General features: G+C 39.0%; 1 protein-coding gene across 1 annotated transcript in view; it reads right to left on the bottom strand.

The window, feature by feature from the left end:
• Window positions 1–14,861: 14,861 nt before the first annotated feature.
• SNAPC1 (small nuclear RNA activating complex polypeptide 1) overlaps window positions 14,862–20,458 on the bottom strand; it is a 37,802-nt gene continuing 32,205 nt past the window's right edge. Inside the window, 1 exon segment of the mRNA XM_020986499.2 lies at window positions 14,862–15,624. Within this exon segment, the coding sequence (XP_020842158.1) occupies window positions 15,599–15,624 (26 nt within the window). The 3' untranslated portion in view covers window positions 14,862–15,598.

The raw sequence follows: 20,458 nt of genomic DNA, 5'->3' as shown, positions 1-20,458 counted from the left end.
AGTAGTCACAATATCAGAATCCAGTAATAAGGCAGTAACACAGTACGATGGAAAGAATGCTAGATTTGGAGCCAGAGGATGTGCCGTAGACTTCCTACAAAAAGAAGAAGAAGAAGAAGAAGAAGAAGAAGAAGAAGAAGAAGAAGAAGAAGAAGAAGAAGAAGAAGAAGAAGAAGAAGAAGAAGAAGAAGAAGAAGAAGAAGAAGAAGAAGAAGAAGAAGAAGAAGAAGAAGAAGAAGAAGAAATGAGGAAGAAAAAAAGAGGAATTTACTTTTCTCATAATTGAGGTTCATGAAAAAAAGATAATACAAATATGGAGGACAGGTTGAAGGGAGTGACATTCTGATGACCTCACTCTTATTTAAACTGCACAAATTAGGGGGGCAGAGAGAGAGAGAAATAGAGAGGCAGAGATAGAGAAAATTTGATGTAGAAATACATTAAATTCAACAAAATAAAAACAAGGAAACTTGAGAGGACATGAAAGGGGGCAGGATATTATAAGGAGGGTAGCCAAGGAATGAACAGTCATAACAAAATCAAACTTTAATTTCAGAAGGTTGATTATAAAGGAGAACTAAAAAGAGATAAATGAAGTATAAGAACCAGAGACTGAGATCTGGATGAAGGAAGAAAGGAAGGACAAAAGAGGAGATATAGAACACTTCAATTATAGATTACTAGTGTTGGTAGATTTCTTTCTCTACTTTCTTCTTTGTAAAGAGGGAGGTGAGAGGGGGAAAAAAGCGAAAAGTATAACAGGTATGATGGAAGGAAATATGCAACTAATCTTAACCATAAAGTGAGTTGTGATAAACTCATCCATAAAAAGAAAAAGTGTAGCAGATTGAATTATAAAACAGCACCCAACAATATGTTGTTTAAGAAACATGCTTGAAACATAAAGATTCTCCGAGTTAAACTGAGGGAAGTAGAATTTGTTATACTTTAGGAATTCTTTATTTGTACTGCTTTTTCGTGGGTGGATAATAAAGCTGCGCTCTTCAGAATGATTATAGATCTCACTCAGAAGGCTTTGCAATGTTCTTAGGCTTTAGCTACATTCTTGAAAATCGGAGCACCATCTACAGGGAATCCCTCTCATATTTGGATTCTGTACATTCTCAATAATGGCTCGAGCATCCCTGATGTATGTTTTGATTAATATTAATAACCAGAGGGCCATTTAAAAAGTTATATGCCCTAGGACATTTTGAAATCTTTTTCTAAATTTAATTTTTTAAGTTAAAGCAAGCAATGAGCATTCATTAATATGCCTGTTATGTGCCAGGCCCTGCACTAAGCATTGAAGATACAAATACAAACAAAAAGACAATCTTTGACCTAAAGGACCAAACATCTAATGAGACACACAAGAGGTAACTCAAAAAGGGAAGAGAGCAGATGAAGTTACCCATTTGGGATCATAATGCTAAACTCTAGAAAGTCAAAAACTCAAAGTGTGACTGGCCTAGGTCCCTTCCCAAAATAGAGGTGCTGGAAAGAGCTCACCATTTCAATTTGCATTAATTTATGCAAGTCTTCCCAGGTTTCTCTGAAACCATCCCCATCATCATTTCTTATAGCATAAATAGTAGCCGTTACATTCATATTCCATAATTTGATCAGCCATTCTCTAATTCAAGGGTCAGCAAACTTACAATCTGCAGCCCAAATCTGGCCTGCCACCTGTTTTGGGTTTGTTTGGTTTTGTTTCTTTTTTTTAAGGCAATTGTGACTTGTCCAAGGTCACATAGCTAGTCCTGCCACCTGTTTTTGTGCAATTCATAAACTAAGAACAGATTTTACTTTTTAAAAAAAGTTTTATTGTATTTTAAGATGTAAAAATCATTATTATTTCTCAGGCCCTACAAAATAAGCAGTAAGCCAGATTTTGCCTCAAACCATAATTTACTGATCCTAGTCCTAATAGCTAAGTACCTCATAAGTGTGTTGTTTTTTGCCACCACACAAAGAGCTGCTATAAATGTTTTTATACCTATAGGCCCCTTTCCCTTTCCTGTATGTTTTTTACATCTTTTGAAGAGTCTTAAATGATTTTGATATATGCTCAGGAGCCAGCTTGCGGGAGAGCCTTTAAGATGGCATCTTGATCTACCTAAATCACTTTTTTTTTATACTCAGCAAACAATCACTGTGGGATCTTGCATTCTCTATTCATTTTTTGGCAATTGCATGATTTTATAGCTGTAGTCTTCTACAGAATATTGTGTGCCAAACCCTGCCCATATTTCCTTTTCATATCTTCATCAGTGTGTGGATTATCATAAAACCTTGCAAGGGATAAAATACCAAGAGTCTCAAAGGAAATAATTTAAAAGAGAAAGGGGAAAGAGAAAGAAGGCTTAGATCTTAAACTGTGTTACAAGCAGTAATCTTCAGAACCATTTGACATTGTTTAAAAAATAGAAGAGCTGAGCAATAGCCAATTTTGATTAAATAACCTTGAAAAGTTTCTGTACAAATAAAATTGATCTAGCTAAAAAGAGATGGTAAACATTTTTAATATCTTTATAGCAGTGTGCTGTAACAAAGGTGTGGTGTTCAAGAAGCATGGGGAATTGATTTAAATAGATAAGAACAAGAGCCAGTCTCCAATAGATAAATGGTCAGGGGATATGAAAAGTCACTTCTGAAATAAAGAAATGCAAGCTATCAACACCCACATGAAAAAAAATGTTGCAGATCATCAATAATAGAGGCAGCTAGTAGATGGCCCAGTGTATAAAGCACTGGACCTGGAACCAGGAAGATGAGTTCAAATTCAACCTCAGAAACTTGCAACCTGTTTGACCTGGGTAAGTCACTTACCCCCTATCTGTCTCAATTTCCTCATCTGTAAAATGGGGATAATAATAGCACCTGTCTCCCAGGGTTGGTGTGAGAACAAAATGAGATTTAGGGGGAAAAAAGGAAGAAAATAGCATATGCGAGCAGTTTAAAATAAACAAAGAACAGAAAGAAGTTCAGAATGGGACATGGACAAACAGGGCAGGGTTTGACTTCCATGTTAAATTTTAGTTAAGTAAAAAAAAAGCCTAGTGTAGGAATATCCATACACAACAGAAGTACATAGTTTCACACACAATCCTATTTTTTCTTTGTATATTGAAATATTCATGTTCATTGATGCTTATCAAGTTTGTAATAAAGTGAAATTTTTAATTAAAACAGAATATCTTAAGAAAGTCTAGAGATACATGGATTCTCCTGTAGGATGCCTTGTTCCAACAGCTCCCAGAGTTCCCTAAGACTATTCATAGAAACTACAGTTCTCATCTATACTTAGTTAACCATTTTAACACCATTGGGCAATAATACCTGGGTTTCTTTGGGGCAATCACGTCTTCACATCACTGAGGAGTAGCCACCTCCTCCAAAAGGCCTTCCTTGAACCTCCAAATGGGTAATAACCATCCTTTAAGAACCTACACAGAGTTTGCTTGGTCCCCATTTGTGTAAATATAAATATAAATAAATGGGGACTCTCAGTCCCTATTTATGTGAATTGCATGTTAAAACTAATCTGGATTGGTGTTTTATCTATTAATGAAATATAAGCACGGTAAGAACAAGGAACCAACCACATCTATATTATCTTCATATATGCCCTACAGCTAGCTAGGTGTTCTGCACACAATGAACCCTTAATAAGTGTTTCTTGTATGGATGCATGTAGGCTAAGGGAATTTACAAATGTGATTATATTTTCAAAAGCGCTGAAAACAACCAAAGACGCTAACTGCCAACAATCTTTGCCAGTACAATGACCTCGCCGTCCTCCATTCAGTGGTTGCAGCGTTGTTTCTACTCACCACATGAAATTCACTATTGATCATTTCCTAGTCAACAAGATCCTGGCTTTGGGGAAAATTTTTAGGGTTTGGGTTTTGTACACAAGGCAAGGCTCAAAGGTTTCACGCTTTCATTAAATATTTTATTATTATTTATTTCATTAAGAGATAAACTCTCAGTGGCCAGGACAAACCTCAAACCACAAAACACAAGGGGAGTCTAACTGATAAGCGGGAAGATAGGAGGGCCTCCTGGGGATGTGCCATTCAGAGGAGCAGTCGACCTAACCAACCAGAGCATCTGGCCAACGCCACGCAGCCACTTTACCGTGGAAAGCATCAGACACAACTTCCAAGCACCACTCCGCTCCCCATACCCCCAAAGGACCGAGCACTACCCCACGCTCGGATATTAGTGGGCCGGAGCAGCCTCGGTGACGGAGATGCAGTGCCCAAGCGCTGGTTGCCAGGGAGGTAGCGCATCCCTCGCTCGCTTCCCAAACTCCCGGGGGCGGAGAGGCAGGTGGGGGGGAAGGGACGATGGAGGGATTTATCTTTGTGACTAACTGGGGAGACCGATCCAAAAGCATCTCAACGAGGCCCGCCTACCCAAATCACTCTCCCATCCCAACTCTGCGTCGTCAGGACACTTACTGTCAGTAGCCATGGCTTGCCCAGCAAAGGGCTTTGCGCAGCGCTGGGCTCTCACGGCGCCCGCAAGGCCGCCGGGGTCTGTGCGCCGCGAGCTCTCCTTCCCCGGTCCTCGGCCGCGGCCAAGCTCCAGGCAGCGCTCTGTCCTGGTCCTGCTCTGCACTCCCCTTTGGCTTCTAAGCGCGGCCCCTGCAGCCACAATTCCCCTGGGTCGCAGCTGCTGGAGGAAGCAGCAGTGGTCACAGCGGAGGTGACCCCACTAAGGTGCCGCCAGACACCTCGCTTGGCTAGCTAGCTCAGTGAGGGATCGCTCTCTCTCCAGTTTCGCATCCTCTTTCCTCCTTTCATCCTCTCCGTCCCCTCCTCCCGCCCCCAAACAATGCAACTGGGAGATTCTTGAGGGCTTTTCTGGCCCCAGAATTTCTGAGGATGCCTTCCCAGCGTTGTGCTTATTTATAGCTTTCTAAACTCCTCACAATCCTGCTGAGAAAAAAGGTGGCACCCCTTTTGCTTGTACCTACCCAATAGAGAAGGCCCTGTGAAATTGCAACTGGTCGTTAACATTAATCAGAGGTCTTCAGTCTTTAAAGGTTGTCTTTACAATGTTGTAGTTGTGTAATTGTTCACCTGGTTCTGCTCATTTTGCTCTGCATCAATTCATACAAGTCTTCCCAGGCTTTTCTTTGCTTTTCATTATTTCTTATAACACAATATTATTTCATTACTTTTATGCCATAATTTGTTCAGCCATTCCCTGATGTCCACCCCCCCCCAGATTTCCAGGTCTTTGCTGCCACAAAAGCACTGCTATACATATTTTCGTATAGATGAGGGTTTTTTCCCCTCTTTAACTGATCTTTTTGAGGTATAAGCCTCGTAGTAGTATCACTGAGTCAAAGGGTATGTACAGTTTGTTGTTATTGTTCCGTCATGTCTGATTCTTTGTGAGTTCATCCAGGATTTTCTTGGCAGAGATAATGAAGTGGTTTGCCATTTCCTTCTCCAGTTCATTTTACAGAGAAGGAACTGAGGTATCCTTGGTTAAGTGACATTCCCAGGATCAAACAGCTACTAAGTGTCTGAAGAAGGATTTGAACTCGGGAAAATTAATCTTCCTAGCTTCAGATCTGGCACTCTATCTGCTGCAACACCTAGTTTAGCTGGACTCTTTTCTTATAGATCTATTTTATGAGACTTTAAACATCCTTTGGGCTCTTATGTTTCCTTGACAAATTATCTACTTTCCTCTAAGTTGTGAAGCTGAGAAACCAGACTCAGTAATCCAGTAAAGACTGGATCACTGCTCATCTTGATGGGAAAATATCTCATTATTCATTATAGTCCTAGTAATATATTCTAGGATTATACTTGCTGTTTTAACCAAATTCATCATATTAACAATCAAGAAATTCTAGGCTAATGATATGACATTAAAAAAATAACTTACACATTATGAACATCAGGTGAGCATAAGTTTTATCTACAAAGCTTTAAATCTGTATTCCTTATCTAAATGCTAGGTATAGAAGGAAAATATGATGGTATTGAAAATTTGCCAAAAAGTAATGATGAAAACATACACACTAAAACATCAGTTTTTATATATTGAACATTTATTAAAGAGCCAACAGCATCTTTTCTTCAAACTAACCTATACTCTCAGTAAGAAATTATGGGGAATTGCGAGATCCATGGACAAGTCATAAATAATCTGCACCTTTAAGACATCAAGGTTTAAAAAAATAATAATTTCAGTGTATTTCTAGTCAAACTACATTTCAAGGCTCCATTTTCCAGAACACTCCACTCTTTCAATTCAGGTATATAAAATACCAAGGAGGGGAGGTACTTAGAATACACATAAAAAGACACTGAGGGGTACACTGTTTCCCTAGGCTGTATATAAACAATAGGTATAAGCCTTAAATTTTTTTAATATGACTATAGTGATATACACACATTATGGATTCACATCAATAAAAAGGAATTCCTTTAAACACTGCTATATGAAGCAATAATCTCGGTCTCCTTGGTTTTCTTAACACATAGGCGATACAGGGCTTGTACCTAACAAAATAACAGGAGTTATTTTGAAATCAATATTTCTGTCTTTGTATTTTCAAAGGACGTACTATATGGTCATAAAGACTCAGTTTGCTATCCAAGGTCCAACTAGCTAAGCACATAGAAGTCATTCACAAGCAGGTTGGCCATTAGATGATGAATTCTTTGGCCATAGCAATACATGAAACAAAGAAAAATGAAAAATGGCCCCTGAGTACAATATGGCTTACTTCTAATTCCACAGGGATAGTGGCTGAATAGTGGAAAAAGCATTTTTCAGAACTTCTATAAAACATCATCTTATTATGGATACTCTAAATGAGATTATTGTCCAATAACCAACAAATGGACATATCATTGGATGAACAGAATCATGTCAGTATTGATAGTTGGTTATTTTAATGGATCTGTGATCTCTTAAATGTAGTTACCTTTTTCTACCATTCTCTCATCCTGCACATCTCTTGTTCATGACCTTCTAGTAATCCTAAACATACACTACAGCAAACATAATGGAGGCCTTCTTCTAAATCTCTTGACAATGAATGGATATCAGGGAAGATTGTGGACTATCCCTCATTCTTGTCACATGACCAGCCCACATCTTTTTACAGTTATTTACCTCTTGAACAACAATGTTTACAATTTTTAAAAGACGGGTCTTTATTTCAGGGGAGAAGCTTGAAGTCATTAAAAAAAAAAAGCACTGTGCAATTTCCCAAAGACAATCTAGCCTATTCTTCTCTTCTAACTATAGACCCAAAGCATGGTATATGTCTAAAGATACATATACTGATAAACTAAATTTAGAGGTTGTCCATTTAACTCCATATTGCAGTCTAAACAATAGAAATTCTTCATTCACTTGGGGTTTTTGCATAGATAATTAAACCAAACTTTTTTTAATAGCTACGCTGTATTCTGCACATTCTACAGCCACCATAACATCATCCATACACCATGGCATCCATAAGACGCCTACCAGACACTATGCTAGATGGCCTCCATGACACTAGAAAACACCTTTGCCAAAAATACATCTCTCTGATTTGTATTTTGCTTCACACTAATAGCAAGGTGGTCACTAAAAAAGTTGTTACCATATAGCAAAGGCTGCCTCCCACATGTTATAATAGGGGTGTCATTGTGTGGCTCAAAAAGGTAGAATAAAGGTGGAGTGGGAGCAGGGACTCACCTGAGTTGTCCCAAATTCCCCTCCAAATAACTTTAAAATAACACCTCAAATAAAATTCTGCAGTGGCAGAACCAACAAAAGGTGAGAGCAAAACAATTTTCAGGTTCAGGACAATTTAAGAGGTCAGCAGGAAAGGTCTACCTCACCAGGGTGGTGTTTAGGCATAAAGTGCAGTGTAGGCCATGCCAAAGTACCAGCAGAAGGCCTTGGTGGTGGCCACATCAGTGGCAGTGGCAGTGTCAGGAGCTCTCAGCCCACAGATAGGAAAGGTGATTACAGGGGACCTTTTGCCATCACTAGGTGCAGGACCCTATTGCATTGTCCATACATAGTTCTAAGTGACAGTTTCAGGGCAGTTGCTCACAACAGAGCAGGGACCCTGGTCTCAGGTCCAAGACAGAAAGGAGCACTGGCGCTTGAGGCCACAGGAGAGTAAGAGCCTGAGTTACATTTCCAGGAGCAAAAGCATTTGAGACTCAGGGGAGCAGGAATCCTGGTCACAGTTCCGCAGCAGAGAAGAGTGCTTGTGGTTGCTTACAGACCAGAGCATAGGCCAGGACAGCAGTGATTATATCTCTCCTTAGATCATACCTCCTTGGAAAAACCAAAAACTTATAGACCCCCCAGAACTAGCTCTGAAAACAGCAGCACAAAAAACTTGAAGCTTAGGAGAGTAACTTTCCCTCCCCTACACCATCCCCCCCAGTAGCCGGGCCCAATTTTAACAAGTCAAGAAATAGGCTGGGAAAATGAGTAAACAACAAAAAAATAACTTGACCAAAGAAAGTTACTATGGTGACAGGGAAGATCAAGGCACAAACTCAAAAGAAAACAAATTTCAAAATAGCTACATGCAAAACCTCAAAGAAAAATGTGAATTGGACACAAGTCCAAAAATAATTCCTGGAAGAACTCAAAAAGGATTTTAAAATCATATAAAAGAGGTAGAGGACAAATTGGGAATAGAAATGAGAGTGATGCAAAAAAATTATGAAAAAAGAATCAACAGCTTGGTGAAGGAGGCACACATACAAAAAAATACTAAATAAAATAACATCTTAAAAAATACAATTGAGGGGCAGCTAGGTGGCACAGTGGATAGAGCACTGGCCCTGAAGTCAGGAGGACCTGAGTTCAAATCCAGCCTCAGACACATAACACTCACTAGCTGTGTGACCCTGGGCAAGTCACTTAACCCCACTGCCTAGCCAAAAACAAAAACAAAAACAAAAAAACACCACAGTTAGCCAAATGGTAAAGGAGGCACAAATCCACTGAAGAGAATTCCTTAAAAAATACAATTGGCCAAATGGAAAAAGAGGTACAAAAGCTCACTGAAGAAAATTACTTTAATCTAATTAAAGATTATTTTAATCTAATTAAAAATTAGAACTGGGCAAATGAAAATAATGATTCCATGAGACAATAAACAATAAAACAAAATCAAATTAATGAAATAATAAAAACAAAATCAAACCAATGAAAAATAGAAAAAAATGGGAAACATCTTACTGGAAAAAAACTGATCTGAAAATAAACTGAGGAGAGATAACTTAAGAATTATTGGACTACCTGAAAACCATGATTAAAAGAGCCTGGACATGATATTTCAAGAAATTATTAAGGAAAACTACTCTGATATCCTAGTACCAGATAATAAAATAGAAATTGAAAGAATCCACTGATCACCTCCTGAAAGAAATCCCAAAATGAAAACTTCCAGGAATATTATAGCCAAATTCCAGAGCTTCCAGGTCAAGAATAAAATATTCAAGCAGTCAAGAGAAACAATTAAAATATCGTGGAGCCACAGTCGGGATCACACAAGATTTAGCAGCTTCTACATTAAAGGATTTGAGGGCTTGGAATATGATATTCCAGAAGGCAAAGGAGTTAGGATTACAATAAAAAAAAACCCTACCCAGCAAAACTGAGTATAATCCTTCAGGGGGAAAAAATGTGTATTTAGTGAAATAGAGGACTTTCAGTCATTCCTGATGAAAAGGCCAGAACTGAATTTAAAATGTGACTTTCAAATACAAGACTCAAGAGAAGAATAAAAAGGTAAACATGAAAAAGAAATTGTAAAGAATTCAAAAAGGTTGAACTATTTTTGTTCCTATATGAAAAGATGATACTTGTAACTCCTAAGAACTTTATTGTTATTAGGGCAGCTTAATGGATGCAGGTCTCCTTCCACCATCCTCAGAGTACATACTCACACCCACAGCTATTATTTGTGCTGATGGCCTCTGTTATACCAATCTCCAGCTCAGATTTCATCAGTTGATTTGCCTACATCTGTTTGTTTGGCAAGGAAGACCCCAGCTAAAGCTTGCCACCATTCTAGTGGGGCTCCACTCAGAAGGTAGGATCTAACTGTCCCTTAGACTGGCTGGTTATAAAATGTGACAGGGTGAGGAGGGGCTGCATAAAACCATCCTGCCAAACCCATTCCCTTCATGAACTTCATCCCCCCCTCTCCTGAAGATCTCCATTGGGAAGCCAGATTCAACAGAAATACATTTTTATGGAGCCAAGTATGAATAATTCCCCATCTCACAGCCACCTAAAAAGGGACAAAAGGTGATCCCTATCTGAAGCCACTAATTGACTTATCTAACATTGTAGCAGTAAGTTCTCAGAGAGCTCCATAAGACTATGAAAGTCCCTTGCAGGGAGGGTCTCTGCATTTGATCAGTTAAATCATTCCCTCAGAAACTACTGCTCCAGTGACTCATCAGGTTGCTTGCTTGAATTTCCCTTGTAACCTACAAAGCTTTTTTTTTTTTTTAACAAAAGCTGGCACACCCCTTACTCGCCTAGCAGAGAGAAACAGTCCGGGGTGCAGTATTAGGGTAAGCCTGGGGCTATCTTATCATCAGTAGGAGCATCCAAATGCTTTCCTAACTACTATTCTCATGCTCCTCTTATAGCTCTGATTTCAGAGGGATGCCGTGTCAATTCTGGGTCAGGTCCAAACGTTCTGAGCCGCAGACCACTGGTTTCCAATCCCTTCAGGAGGGCTTCCTCCACATATGTGGTCCCCAGATCAATTAGCTGGCCCTTGGCCTTCAGAGCATTTTGTGTACTATACATAGGATGCACATAGCTGAAAGCTCTGTTTCTAGTTACTTAATACAGTGGGCCAGTTTACTTTCAATCTTCTTATGTTAGCAATCCAACTTCTGCTGGATGGCAAAACTTCTGCCGGATGACCACTAATAACCAGGGAACGCTGGACCTTTTGCGGTCAAAACCCCTCTGCCAGTTTCTTCTAGCATTCACTGAGTTACATTCTGCATCCAGAGTCTACTCTGTTCCACTGAAAGGGCTCTCCACACATGATCAAAAGGACCCTAGCAATCATGAATCACTGGGAGGTGTTTGGCCATCCAAATACCCCACACTTTGGATTTGCAGGGCCTTTCTCTCAACTAAGCCATAATGTGAGCCACTAGGCAATCTTGACCCAAGTATCAATGCCACTAAATTAGTAATGAGCATAATGCTAGCACCCTGTTTGTTGTTCAGTCCTTTCAGTCCTGTCTGACTCTTTGTGACCCCATTTGGGGTTTTCTTGGCAAAGATACTAGGCAAAGATACTAGAGTGGTTTGCCATTTCCTTCTCCAGCTCAATTTACAGAAGAGGAAACTGAGGCAAACGGGGTTAAGTGACTTGCCCAGAGTCACAGATTTGAACTCAGGTCTTCCTGAGTCCAGTCCATGTGGGCCACGTAGCTGCCATTAGCATCCTGTTCAGGTTCGATGTGGGGATGAAATAATTCATTGAACAGTTAAAAGGAGATTTACTTTGCCCCAATACAACAAGAACATGCAAGAAGGATACAATGACGCTTAGCTTCAGCTTTGGTAGATGTGGCCTCCCTTGACTCCTTATGGAAAAAGGTCTGGTGAAAAGGTCATAATATAGTAACTCAAGTGGTACCCACCAAGTCCGAGAGGGGCAGACTCCAAACAAATAGGACTGTTTACGTACTTCAGTGATCAGAAAGCTGTATGAAGGGAAATAGGAACCAATCCTCTGAGGAAATTTTGTCTCCTTTTAGGGAAAATTAATCTCTAGGGAAGGGAAGGTGTGGAGAAGAGGGTGGGGAAGAATGAGCCTAACCAAAACCGTGAAGTCTGGGGGATGGCACAGGCCTGACCCATGTTTGGGGGAAACATGGTAGATATTAGTCCCATTATATATAGCTGTAGTTTGGATTTCTTCCCTTGGGAACTGCTGGTATCCTGCAATTATTTATCAGTTACAAGTGGCTTATAGTCATAAATTTTAATCAGTTCCTTGTATATCTTAGAAATGAAACCTTTTATCAAATAAATTTGCTGCAAAGATCTTTTTCTTCCAAGTTATTTTCCTTCTATTTTTGGCCACATCAACCATGTTTGTACAAAAATGTTCTAATTTTATATAATCAAAATTGTCTAATCAATCTTTTGTGATTACTCCTTGTTTGGTCATGAATTCTTCCTATTTGACTATGTGGTTTTTATCTCCTGTTCTCCTGTATAGCTTAGAAACATATATCCTTCTCTCCAATCTGAGGCAGCCAGGTGGCACAATATTGTATGGCTACTTGTATTATTTTCTTTGATCAGGAAACTGGATTTCTGCTTAAACATTTCCAAGAGTTTTCAATTTGGAGATTCTTCAATAGGTGATTAGTTTTTTAAACTCCTGTTTTACTTCCAGGAACTCTAAATGATCTTTTGGCCAAGATTCTTTTGGATTTTGCTTATAGGTGTTTTGGGGTCATTCTTCTATTCTGAGTTTGTATCTTGGGTACTCTTACCATAATAACTCTAGCTTTTTTGTTGACCCATTCTTCCCTACTTCTTTATACTGAGACTTTGACAGGGCTAGGCACTGAGCATTTCTGGTGAGACCATCATGGCCTTGTATGATCCTGGTTTGTCTTACCTCTTGTTCAAGTGATAGAGCTGTGGTCCTGACATTCACCCAGAGTCTAGGTCCTAGACTTCATCTCCCAGGTTAGAGAAACAACCATTGCCCTTTTCTCCTGAAAGGGTCTGGATACAAGATCCCCTTCTACTGGTTAAGATAACAGCATCAACAGCACCACAGCCCCAGTGTCTGGGAGCTGAGTCTTAGATTCTCACACTACCACTTGCTCCAGCTCCTAAGTTTAGCGGCCAGGCCAGGGGGTATAGTCCAAGGTCCCTTCCTTGGGGAACTCGGGGGCAGCTAGGTGGCGCAATGGATAAGCTCTAGCCTTGGAGTCAGGAGGATCTGAGTTCAAATCTGACCTCAGACACATGACATTTACTGTGTGACCCTGGGCAAGTCACTTAACCCCGATTGCTTCATCAAAAGGCAAAAAAAAAAAAGTCTTAATAGATAAGAACTCTCTGTCCAGGGACTGAGTCGAAAACCTCAAATCCACCCTCTGGGGATCAGGAATAACTACACCAGTACCAAGGCCCTTTTCTTCACCCCGGATCTGAGTCCAAGATACCTATTATCCTGGTTCTGTACCCAGGGTCTCATTTAATGATCTGTCCTGCCCTTGTTCCACATTTCATGCCCTTGGTCATTTGCTTGTGGGTTGAATTTTTGATCTTCTGCTGATGACCCACTGTAGCTTCTCCTTAGATTTCAGATTACTACTCAATCTCATCTGGTCAACAAGCATTTATTAAAGGCTCATATTACTATGTGCCAAGCAAGCACTGTGCTAAGCACTGCAAATACAAATACAAGCAAAAAGCCTTCAAGGGACTTACATTCTAATTGGGAAGACAAAACATGAAAGCAAGCTGAAAGGGAGGGGAAGGTGAGAAGGGACTGGCCTAAGTACAGCCTGGTGGAAAACAAAGAGCACGTGCTGTCTGGCAGTCTTCTGAGACCTTTGTTCATGTAAATGTGGGGAAGCTGGATTGCACTGCTTCCTCTTACCTCGTCCCCTTGGTTGCTTTCTCTACTAGGTGCTTACCCCTCAATGTAGCACTTGACTTAAATCTGTCAAACTTCTTTAGAAAATAGTTTATCTTAGCAATCTATTTGCCATTTTTAGGCAGCAACAACTTAAATAGATTAGGTTGTACCTGCCTCAATTTCAGGCCATTGCTTTTCATGTTTAATTCTTTCTTTCGGTTTGGCATTGACTTTGACCTTTGCTCTCATAGGTCAGTAGTCTGATTCTACAGAGACAGTTGATTCAAAAATAACTCCCCCACCTATTGGCAAGCAGTAGCTTTCTGTCTATTTAAACAAATTTAATTTTAATTTTAGTGTTACTATTTGGTACCTACCATGTTGAACATTTCCCAATTCTCCTCTTGGAGAAAACATTTAAGTAAGTCTTCTGTTTAATCCTGCATCATGCTTTCCATCATTATTTTTGCCACTCTCATTTGTTTACCTTATCTTTTCACTGGAGTTACCAAGTATATACTAATTTAACTTTATGGGTATCTGAATTTTTTCACAGAATTTTTAAAATTCTGTTCCTATATATATAATTACGGTGGTCTTATAAATGTTTATCTGCACACTGCAAGATAACTAAATATTCTATGCAGTAATTCTCTTGTTGGTTTAGGACACGTAAAAAACCAATTGCAGCAACTCCTTTACTTGCTTCAAGGAGAACGGAGTCATGCTGTTATTTTACTTCAACTTCCTTTTTGTCTTCTGATTTTATTTATAATGAAGATGTCAAGATTGCTATTATTCAATTCCTCTGGTAGTATTATCCGCTTAATGGTCAATGGATAACAATTCCATATGTAAGAAACCAACAGCTAAGATAATTTTTATTATAGACTGCCTAAAAAGGCTGGGATTCTTAGCACTCTCTGGCACTTTGTCCAACACTGTCACCATCACAACAGATTCGGAAAAGTACCCCAAAGTACTACGTCCATTTTAATTTTTTATTCATTTCATGTATTGATATGGCCAAAGAATCCATCACACCAAGCGGCTGGACTACTAGTGAGAGCTTCTCCAGACTTAGTGTAGCTTTTTTCTTTTAAATTTTTTTTTCATTGAAAATAGATAAAACTGTGGTCAGGAACATGAAAGGAGTCTTTGCAGCATGATCAACGTCAGAATCTTTTCTGTTCAATAAACAGTAGTACTTAAGACGTTAAATTTTAAAATTTTATTTGGAAGGTTTTAATAACTCCCTAGAAATAATACATATTAAATTATGCTTGTACTCAAGATTATCAGTCAATATATTATTTAGGTGGTCTGGATATTTAAAGTTCATTACAACAAAGGAGGCTTTAAAATTAACTGATATGGTATACAAATAAAGTTAGATTGATTACAAAACAGCAACTAAGCATGATCTTGACAGTAGGAACTATCAAGAGGAGTTTCATGTAAAAATAAAACAAAGCCTTTCAATTCAACATTTATTAAGAACTTGCTACACTCATACTTTTCAACATTTATTAAGTAAATACAATATGCAAAGCACTATGCTAAGCACTGGCATTATCTCATTGAATTTATAGCCTAGTAGCAACGAAGAAAAATATATTTATTGCACTTACCCATATAAGGTGTATGATGGTTTCATTCAAGTCATAAATTAATCTATGATTAAGTACCATGTAATGTACATCTCAAGTTAAACCAAAGGTCAATGTAAAATAAGAATATGTAATAATTAACATGGCCACAACTGTGTTAAGGCAATTTTGAGTGCATATAAATTACCATTGGAAACCAATTTTCACAAAGGACTACTGTGGTAGCCCAGAACAAACAGGGAACAGCTGGCTTTAATATCTGCAGTCTTCCTCTTCATCACATAAAGATTTTAATTGTCCAGAAATTGAGATGGCATAAAACTCTATAGTCCAAGTTCTTTGTTCAGCATCTTCTTCTCCTCTTAGGTGCTGAAAAGCATAAGAAAATTTAGAAGTTCAATAGGTTTAAATAGATGGTACCAGAAAACAAACAATGCTTCCCGTATTACCTAGAGTTTCATTTTTTAGGGCCCAAAAATAAAAAGATAAATATATTTATCCTGATAATTGACAGCTGGCTCCCTGAGTACTTTTACTTCTTTATACTATACATGAACTACATGGCTTAAATATGGGTTTTTAATTGTAATACTGAAAATATTAAATAACAGTACAGAAACAAATTTTCTGACCTCAACCATATTGGTTTAAGAACATAAGAAATTACAACTCTAATCTGCAAATGAAATTTTCCTTTAGAATGACTCTAGAGAGTCAACACTTATGTTGAAATCTAGTCATCCAAAAACATGTTTAGGTGAAAGGCTACTCTAGAGTTACAGTAGAAGAGTTTCTGCATTAAAATGGAAAATTCTGAAACACAAGAGTAAAGAAATATGTAAATATTAGGGTTCTTCAGTGGTTTCATATATGTTTCTGTGTGTGTGTGTGTGTGTGTGTGTGTGTGTGTGTGTGTGTGTGTGTGTTTGCCTAACCAAACAGACCAGGAGCTCTAGGAAACAAAAAAAAAAGAGGGTGGGAGAATAAATATTTATTATTAATTATTATTTATTTACTATGTGCCAGGCACTGGGTTCAAATATCTCATTACACTTACTAGCTATGTGTTACTGGGCAAATTACTTAATCTCTATTGGCTTCAGTTTCCTCTGTAAAACGAGGCAGGTTGGACCAAAGGTTCTCTTCTAGCTCTAACCCATGATCCTACATTGGTTTAATATTATAATAACTATAAACATAACAGACCATATTGATAACAAAAACAGTCAGAAACACAACAAACAACTGACACAGAAAAAGCTTTTGGCAAAATACAATATCCCTTTATGCTACAAATATTAAAAAGAATAGGAATAAATGGAATATTCCTTAACATGCTAAACTAACTACCTAAACTAAACAGCTAGCATTATCTATAATAGAAAAACACTAGAGACCTTTCCGATAAATCATTCCATTGTCATCACTACTATTTGGCATAGCTCTAGAAATATCAGCTTTAGCCAAAAGACAAGAAAAAGAAATTAAGAGAATAAGCACAGACAAAAAGGAAACAAAATCACAATTCTTTGCAGACACGATTTTTTTACTCAGAAGAACCTAAAATTCAACTAACAATTACTTGGAAAGTTTCTAACTTTAGCAAAGCAGGAGTACATAAAACAAACCACAAAAATCAACAGTTTTTCTGTATTATTAACAAAACTCAATAGGAGAAATAGAAAAAGAAATTCCATTCAAAATTAGCACAGCATGGAGAGTACCCCTACTAAGATACAGAAAGAATTATATGAGTCCAACTACAAAACACTGTAAGAATAAAGATAAGCCCAAATAACTGGAAAAATATTAACCACTCATGGTTGGACCATGCCAATATAATAAAAATGGTAATACCTCAACTAATTTACAGAGTCAATGCCATCCCAATCAAACTACCCAAAGGTTATTTTATAACTAGAAAAAATAACAACAAAATTCACCTGGAGACACAAATATAACCCAAAGAAAAGAAAAAACCCCAGAGCAATTCAAAAAAGAGGAAAAGCACTCATATGCACAAAATATTTATAAGAGTACTTTTTGTTGTATCAAAGTCCTAGAGACCAAGTGGATACTAATAAACTGGGAAATGATGAACAAATCATGGGATATGAAGGTAAAGTAAAACTGCACCATAAAGACAGGATGAAAGGGACAGATTCAGAGAAACCTAGGATATGAATTGATAGAGAGGGAAGGAGGCAGAATCAGGAGCACCATTTATGCAATGACTATAATTGGCCAGCAAGGTGGATGGAGTTCTGGGGCTTGGGGTCAGGAACACTTCTCTCTCTGAGTTCAAATCTGGCCTCAGACACCTACTAGCTATGTGACCCTGAGCAAGTTACTTAGCCCTGTTTGCCTCAGTTTACTCAACTGTAAAACAAGCTAGAGTAAGAAATGGCAAACTACTCTACGGCCTTTCCCAAGAAAACCCCAAATGAGATCAAGAAGAGCTGGAATACAACTGAACAATATCAACAACATAATATGGCAAGGGAAAACTATGAAAGACTTAGGAAAGTTAATCAATGTAATGACCAGTTAGAACTCCAGAAGACGGATAATAACTCGTGTTTCCCACTTTTGGGCAGAAGTGATAGGCTAGAGGTTAGATTGAAATATACATTTTCAGATCCAGCCAATGTGGTGATTTGTTTTGCTACATAAAAAAAAATTTTTTTTGAAGGAGGGAGAGGGGAACAGTGATGCCAAGAAAAGGAAGAGACAAATATTTTAAAAATAGAGAAGAGAACAGAAGAGAGCTCAGAAGGGGATGCAGCCATGCAAGGCAGTTTGGGTACTACCATGTTTCATTTTACTGTATGACCTGTGTAGAGATTTAGTTTTATATACAATCATCTTTTTCTATGCTTCTTTGTATAAGGAAATGTTCACATTTATTGGCGTTTGTCAAGTTCATATGTTAAAAGGTTCCTTTTGAGCCCCTGCCTCTGGGCGTCCTAACCATACCACCATTACCAAAATCTCCAGCCCCCAAAAGAATCCCTACAAGTCAGAAGTCTACTCTCACCACCGTCAGAGATGCTGCTGCTATTCTGAAATCTCCTGTCATCAAAGCCAATAATTCCTACTCAAGGACCAAAGAGGAAAAAGTCCTAATCCATACAGATCCCAAACTTCTGCTATCAGTGTCCCTGTAGGAGTCTCTACAGCCCGAAGTGCCAAGAGAAATGCTGCTGAAAAACTGAGAGTTCCCAATCATGGCGGATTAGATTAGGCAGTTCTTATACTTGAAACCAGAGTTATTATGATATCCTATTCCAGGAATATCCAAAGCCCTAGTACCTAGTATTAGAAAAGCCGAAGACAAGAAAGTTACTCTGCTAGGTTCAGGGAGAGAATAGGTAAGGAAGGGGTTCTTCCTTACATTCTCAGAGAAAAAAGAGATCTGTTTCTGGTGTTATAGTTGTAACCCCCTACCTGTCCCCAGAAACAATGGTATAGACCACGACTGGGTTTAGGATTGAGCTATATTACAAATTAAATAAGTTTTCATGAAGTACTGTAGAAATCTAACCAACATTAATAACACTCTTTCTATAAGGAAATAACAATAGGTCACATAGTGTACTTTTACATAAATTAAGCCATGTGATTTTATAACAATTCTATGAAACAGGCAGTGCAAATATCATCCATATTTTATAGTAGGGAAAACAGGGTCAGAGAGGCTCAGCAGCTTGAGCTTCTGTCTCCAGAGGTCACACCTAGCTTTCTGCCTTTCTTTTCTTTTGCTTTTCTATCTACTGCCTCCCAAAAAACAACATTCCAAATGACAAACAACAGGCTGAGAAACAGACCTCTGAGACACATGCAACATTGGAAACTGCTGGTACACATAACAGAATGACAAGGCTCATCATTAATTCAGAAGCCATCCTCCAAATATGCCACTTGACTATCTTAGAATCAGGGGAGAAGAACTGGGCACACAGATCCTAAACTGAGGAGAACAAATTCTAAGAGTTCAGAAAGAGCAAAATATCCTATTCTATAGGTTCATGGCCTGAAATTCTACAGGCAGCTGGGCAATGGAAAGAAAATCTAGGTTGAGGGGGCGGAGCCAAGATGGCAGAATAAAAGCAGTGACTTGCCTAGCTCTCCCCCAAACCCCTCCAGATACCTGTAAAAAATGGCTCTAAACAAATTCCAGAGCAGCACAACCCACAAAAAGGCAGAGTGAAACAAATTTCCAGCCCAAGATAACCTGGATGGTTGACCGGAAAGGTCTGTTGCGCTAGGCTGGGAGAGGAGCACAGTTCAGCATGGGCCACACAGGCAAAAACCAGGCCCCAGCAAACCTGGAGCAGGCCTCGGGGGACTGAATCAAAGGGAGCTACGGTAGTTTCCAGACTTTTCAACCCACAAACACCAAAGACAACTTAGAAGGTCAGTAGGAAAGGTCTGTCGGACCTCCTTCAGAGAGATGCTCAGTCTGGCCCCAGTCCTGGTGCAGCCTCAGGGCAGCAGCTGCTTCTGGAGCACACAGACAGAGGGGGAATCGAGTGGCTGATCAGAAGGGGGATTGCAGGGATCTCTTTGCTGGGGCTGAAGCAGGATTCTCTTGCTTTGCCTATGCTTGGATCTGGGTTGAAGCCCTGGGCAGTGGTCCTGGGGCAAGGGGGAGCACTGGCGTGATGGAGCTTGTGGCAGTGGTAGAGAGGGAATCCTCCTCACAGTTTCAAGGCAGAAAAGAGTGCTTGTGGTCACTCACAGACCACAGCACAGTCCAGAATGGAGTAAACACCTCGCCTTTGATCACACCACTTCAGCAGAACTGAAAATTTATAGGTCCCTAGAAGTATCTCTGAAAACAGCTACATAAAACCCCTGAATCTTGGGACAGTACATTCTCCACACTGGAAGCAGACCCCCTACCTTAACAAAGAGTTTAATAGTCAAGTAATTGGCTGGGAACATGAGCAAACAGCACAAAAAAAGTCAGATCACAGAATCTTACTTTGGTGACAAAGAAGATCAAACCATACAACCAGAAGAAGACAACAAAGTCAAAGTTCCTACATCAAAAGCCTCCAAGAAAAATATGAATCAGTCCCAGGCCATGGAACAGCTCAAAAAGGACGAGAAGAAACTGGGTTCAAATGTCAATTCAATGAGTTACTCTGTATGTAACAATGAATAAGTCACACCCTCTGTTTCCTCATCTGTAAAATAA

The sequence above is a fragment of the Phascolarctos cinereus genome, unplaced genomic scaffold, assembly GCF_003287225.1.
Source record: "Phascolarctos cinereus isolate Bilbo 61053 unplaced genomic scaffold, phaCin_HiC Scaffold_3;HRSCAF=262, whole genome shotgun sequence".
NCBI classification, from domain to species: Eukaryota; Metazoa; Chordata; class Mammalia; order Diprotodontia; family Phascolarctidae; genus Phascolarctos; species Phascolarctos cinereus.
This window is presented reverse-complemented; position numbering and strand designations above follow the sequence as displayed.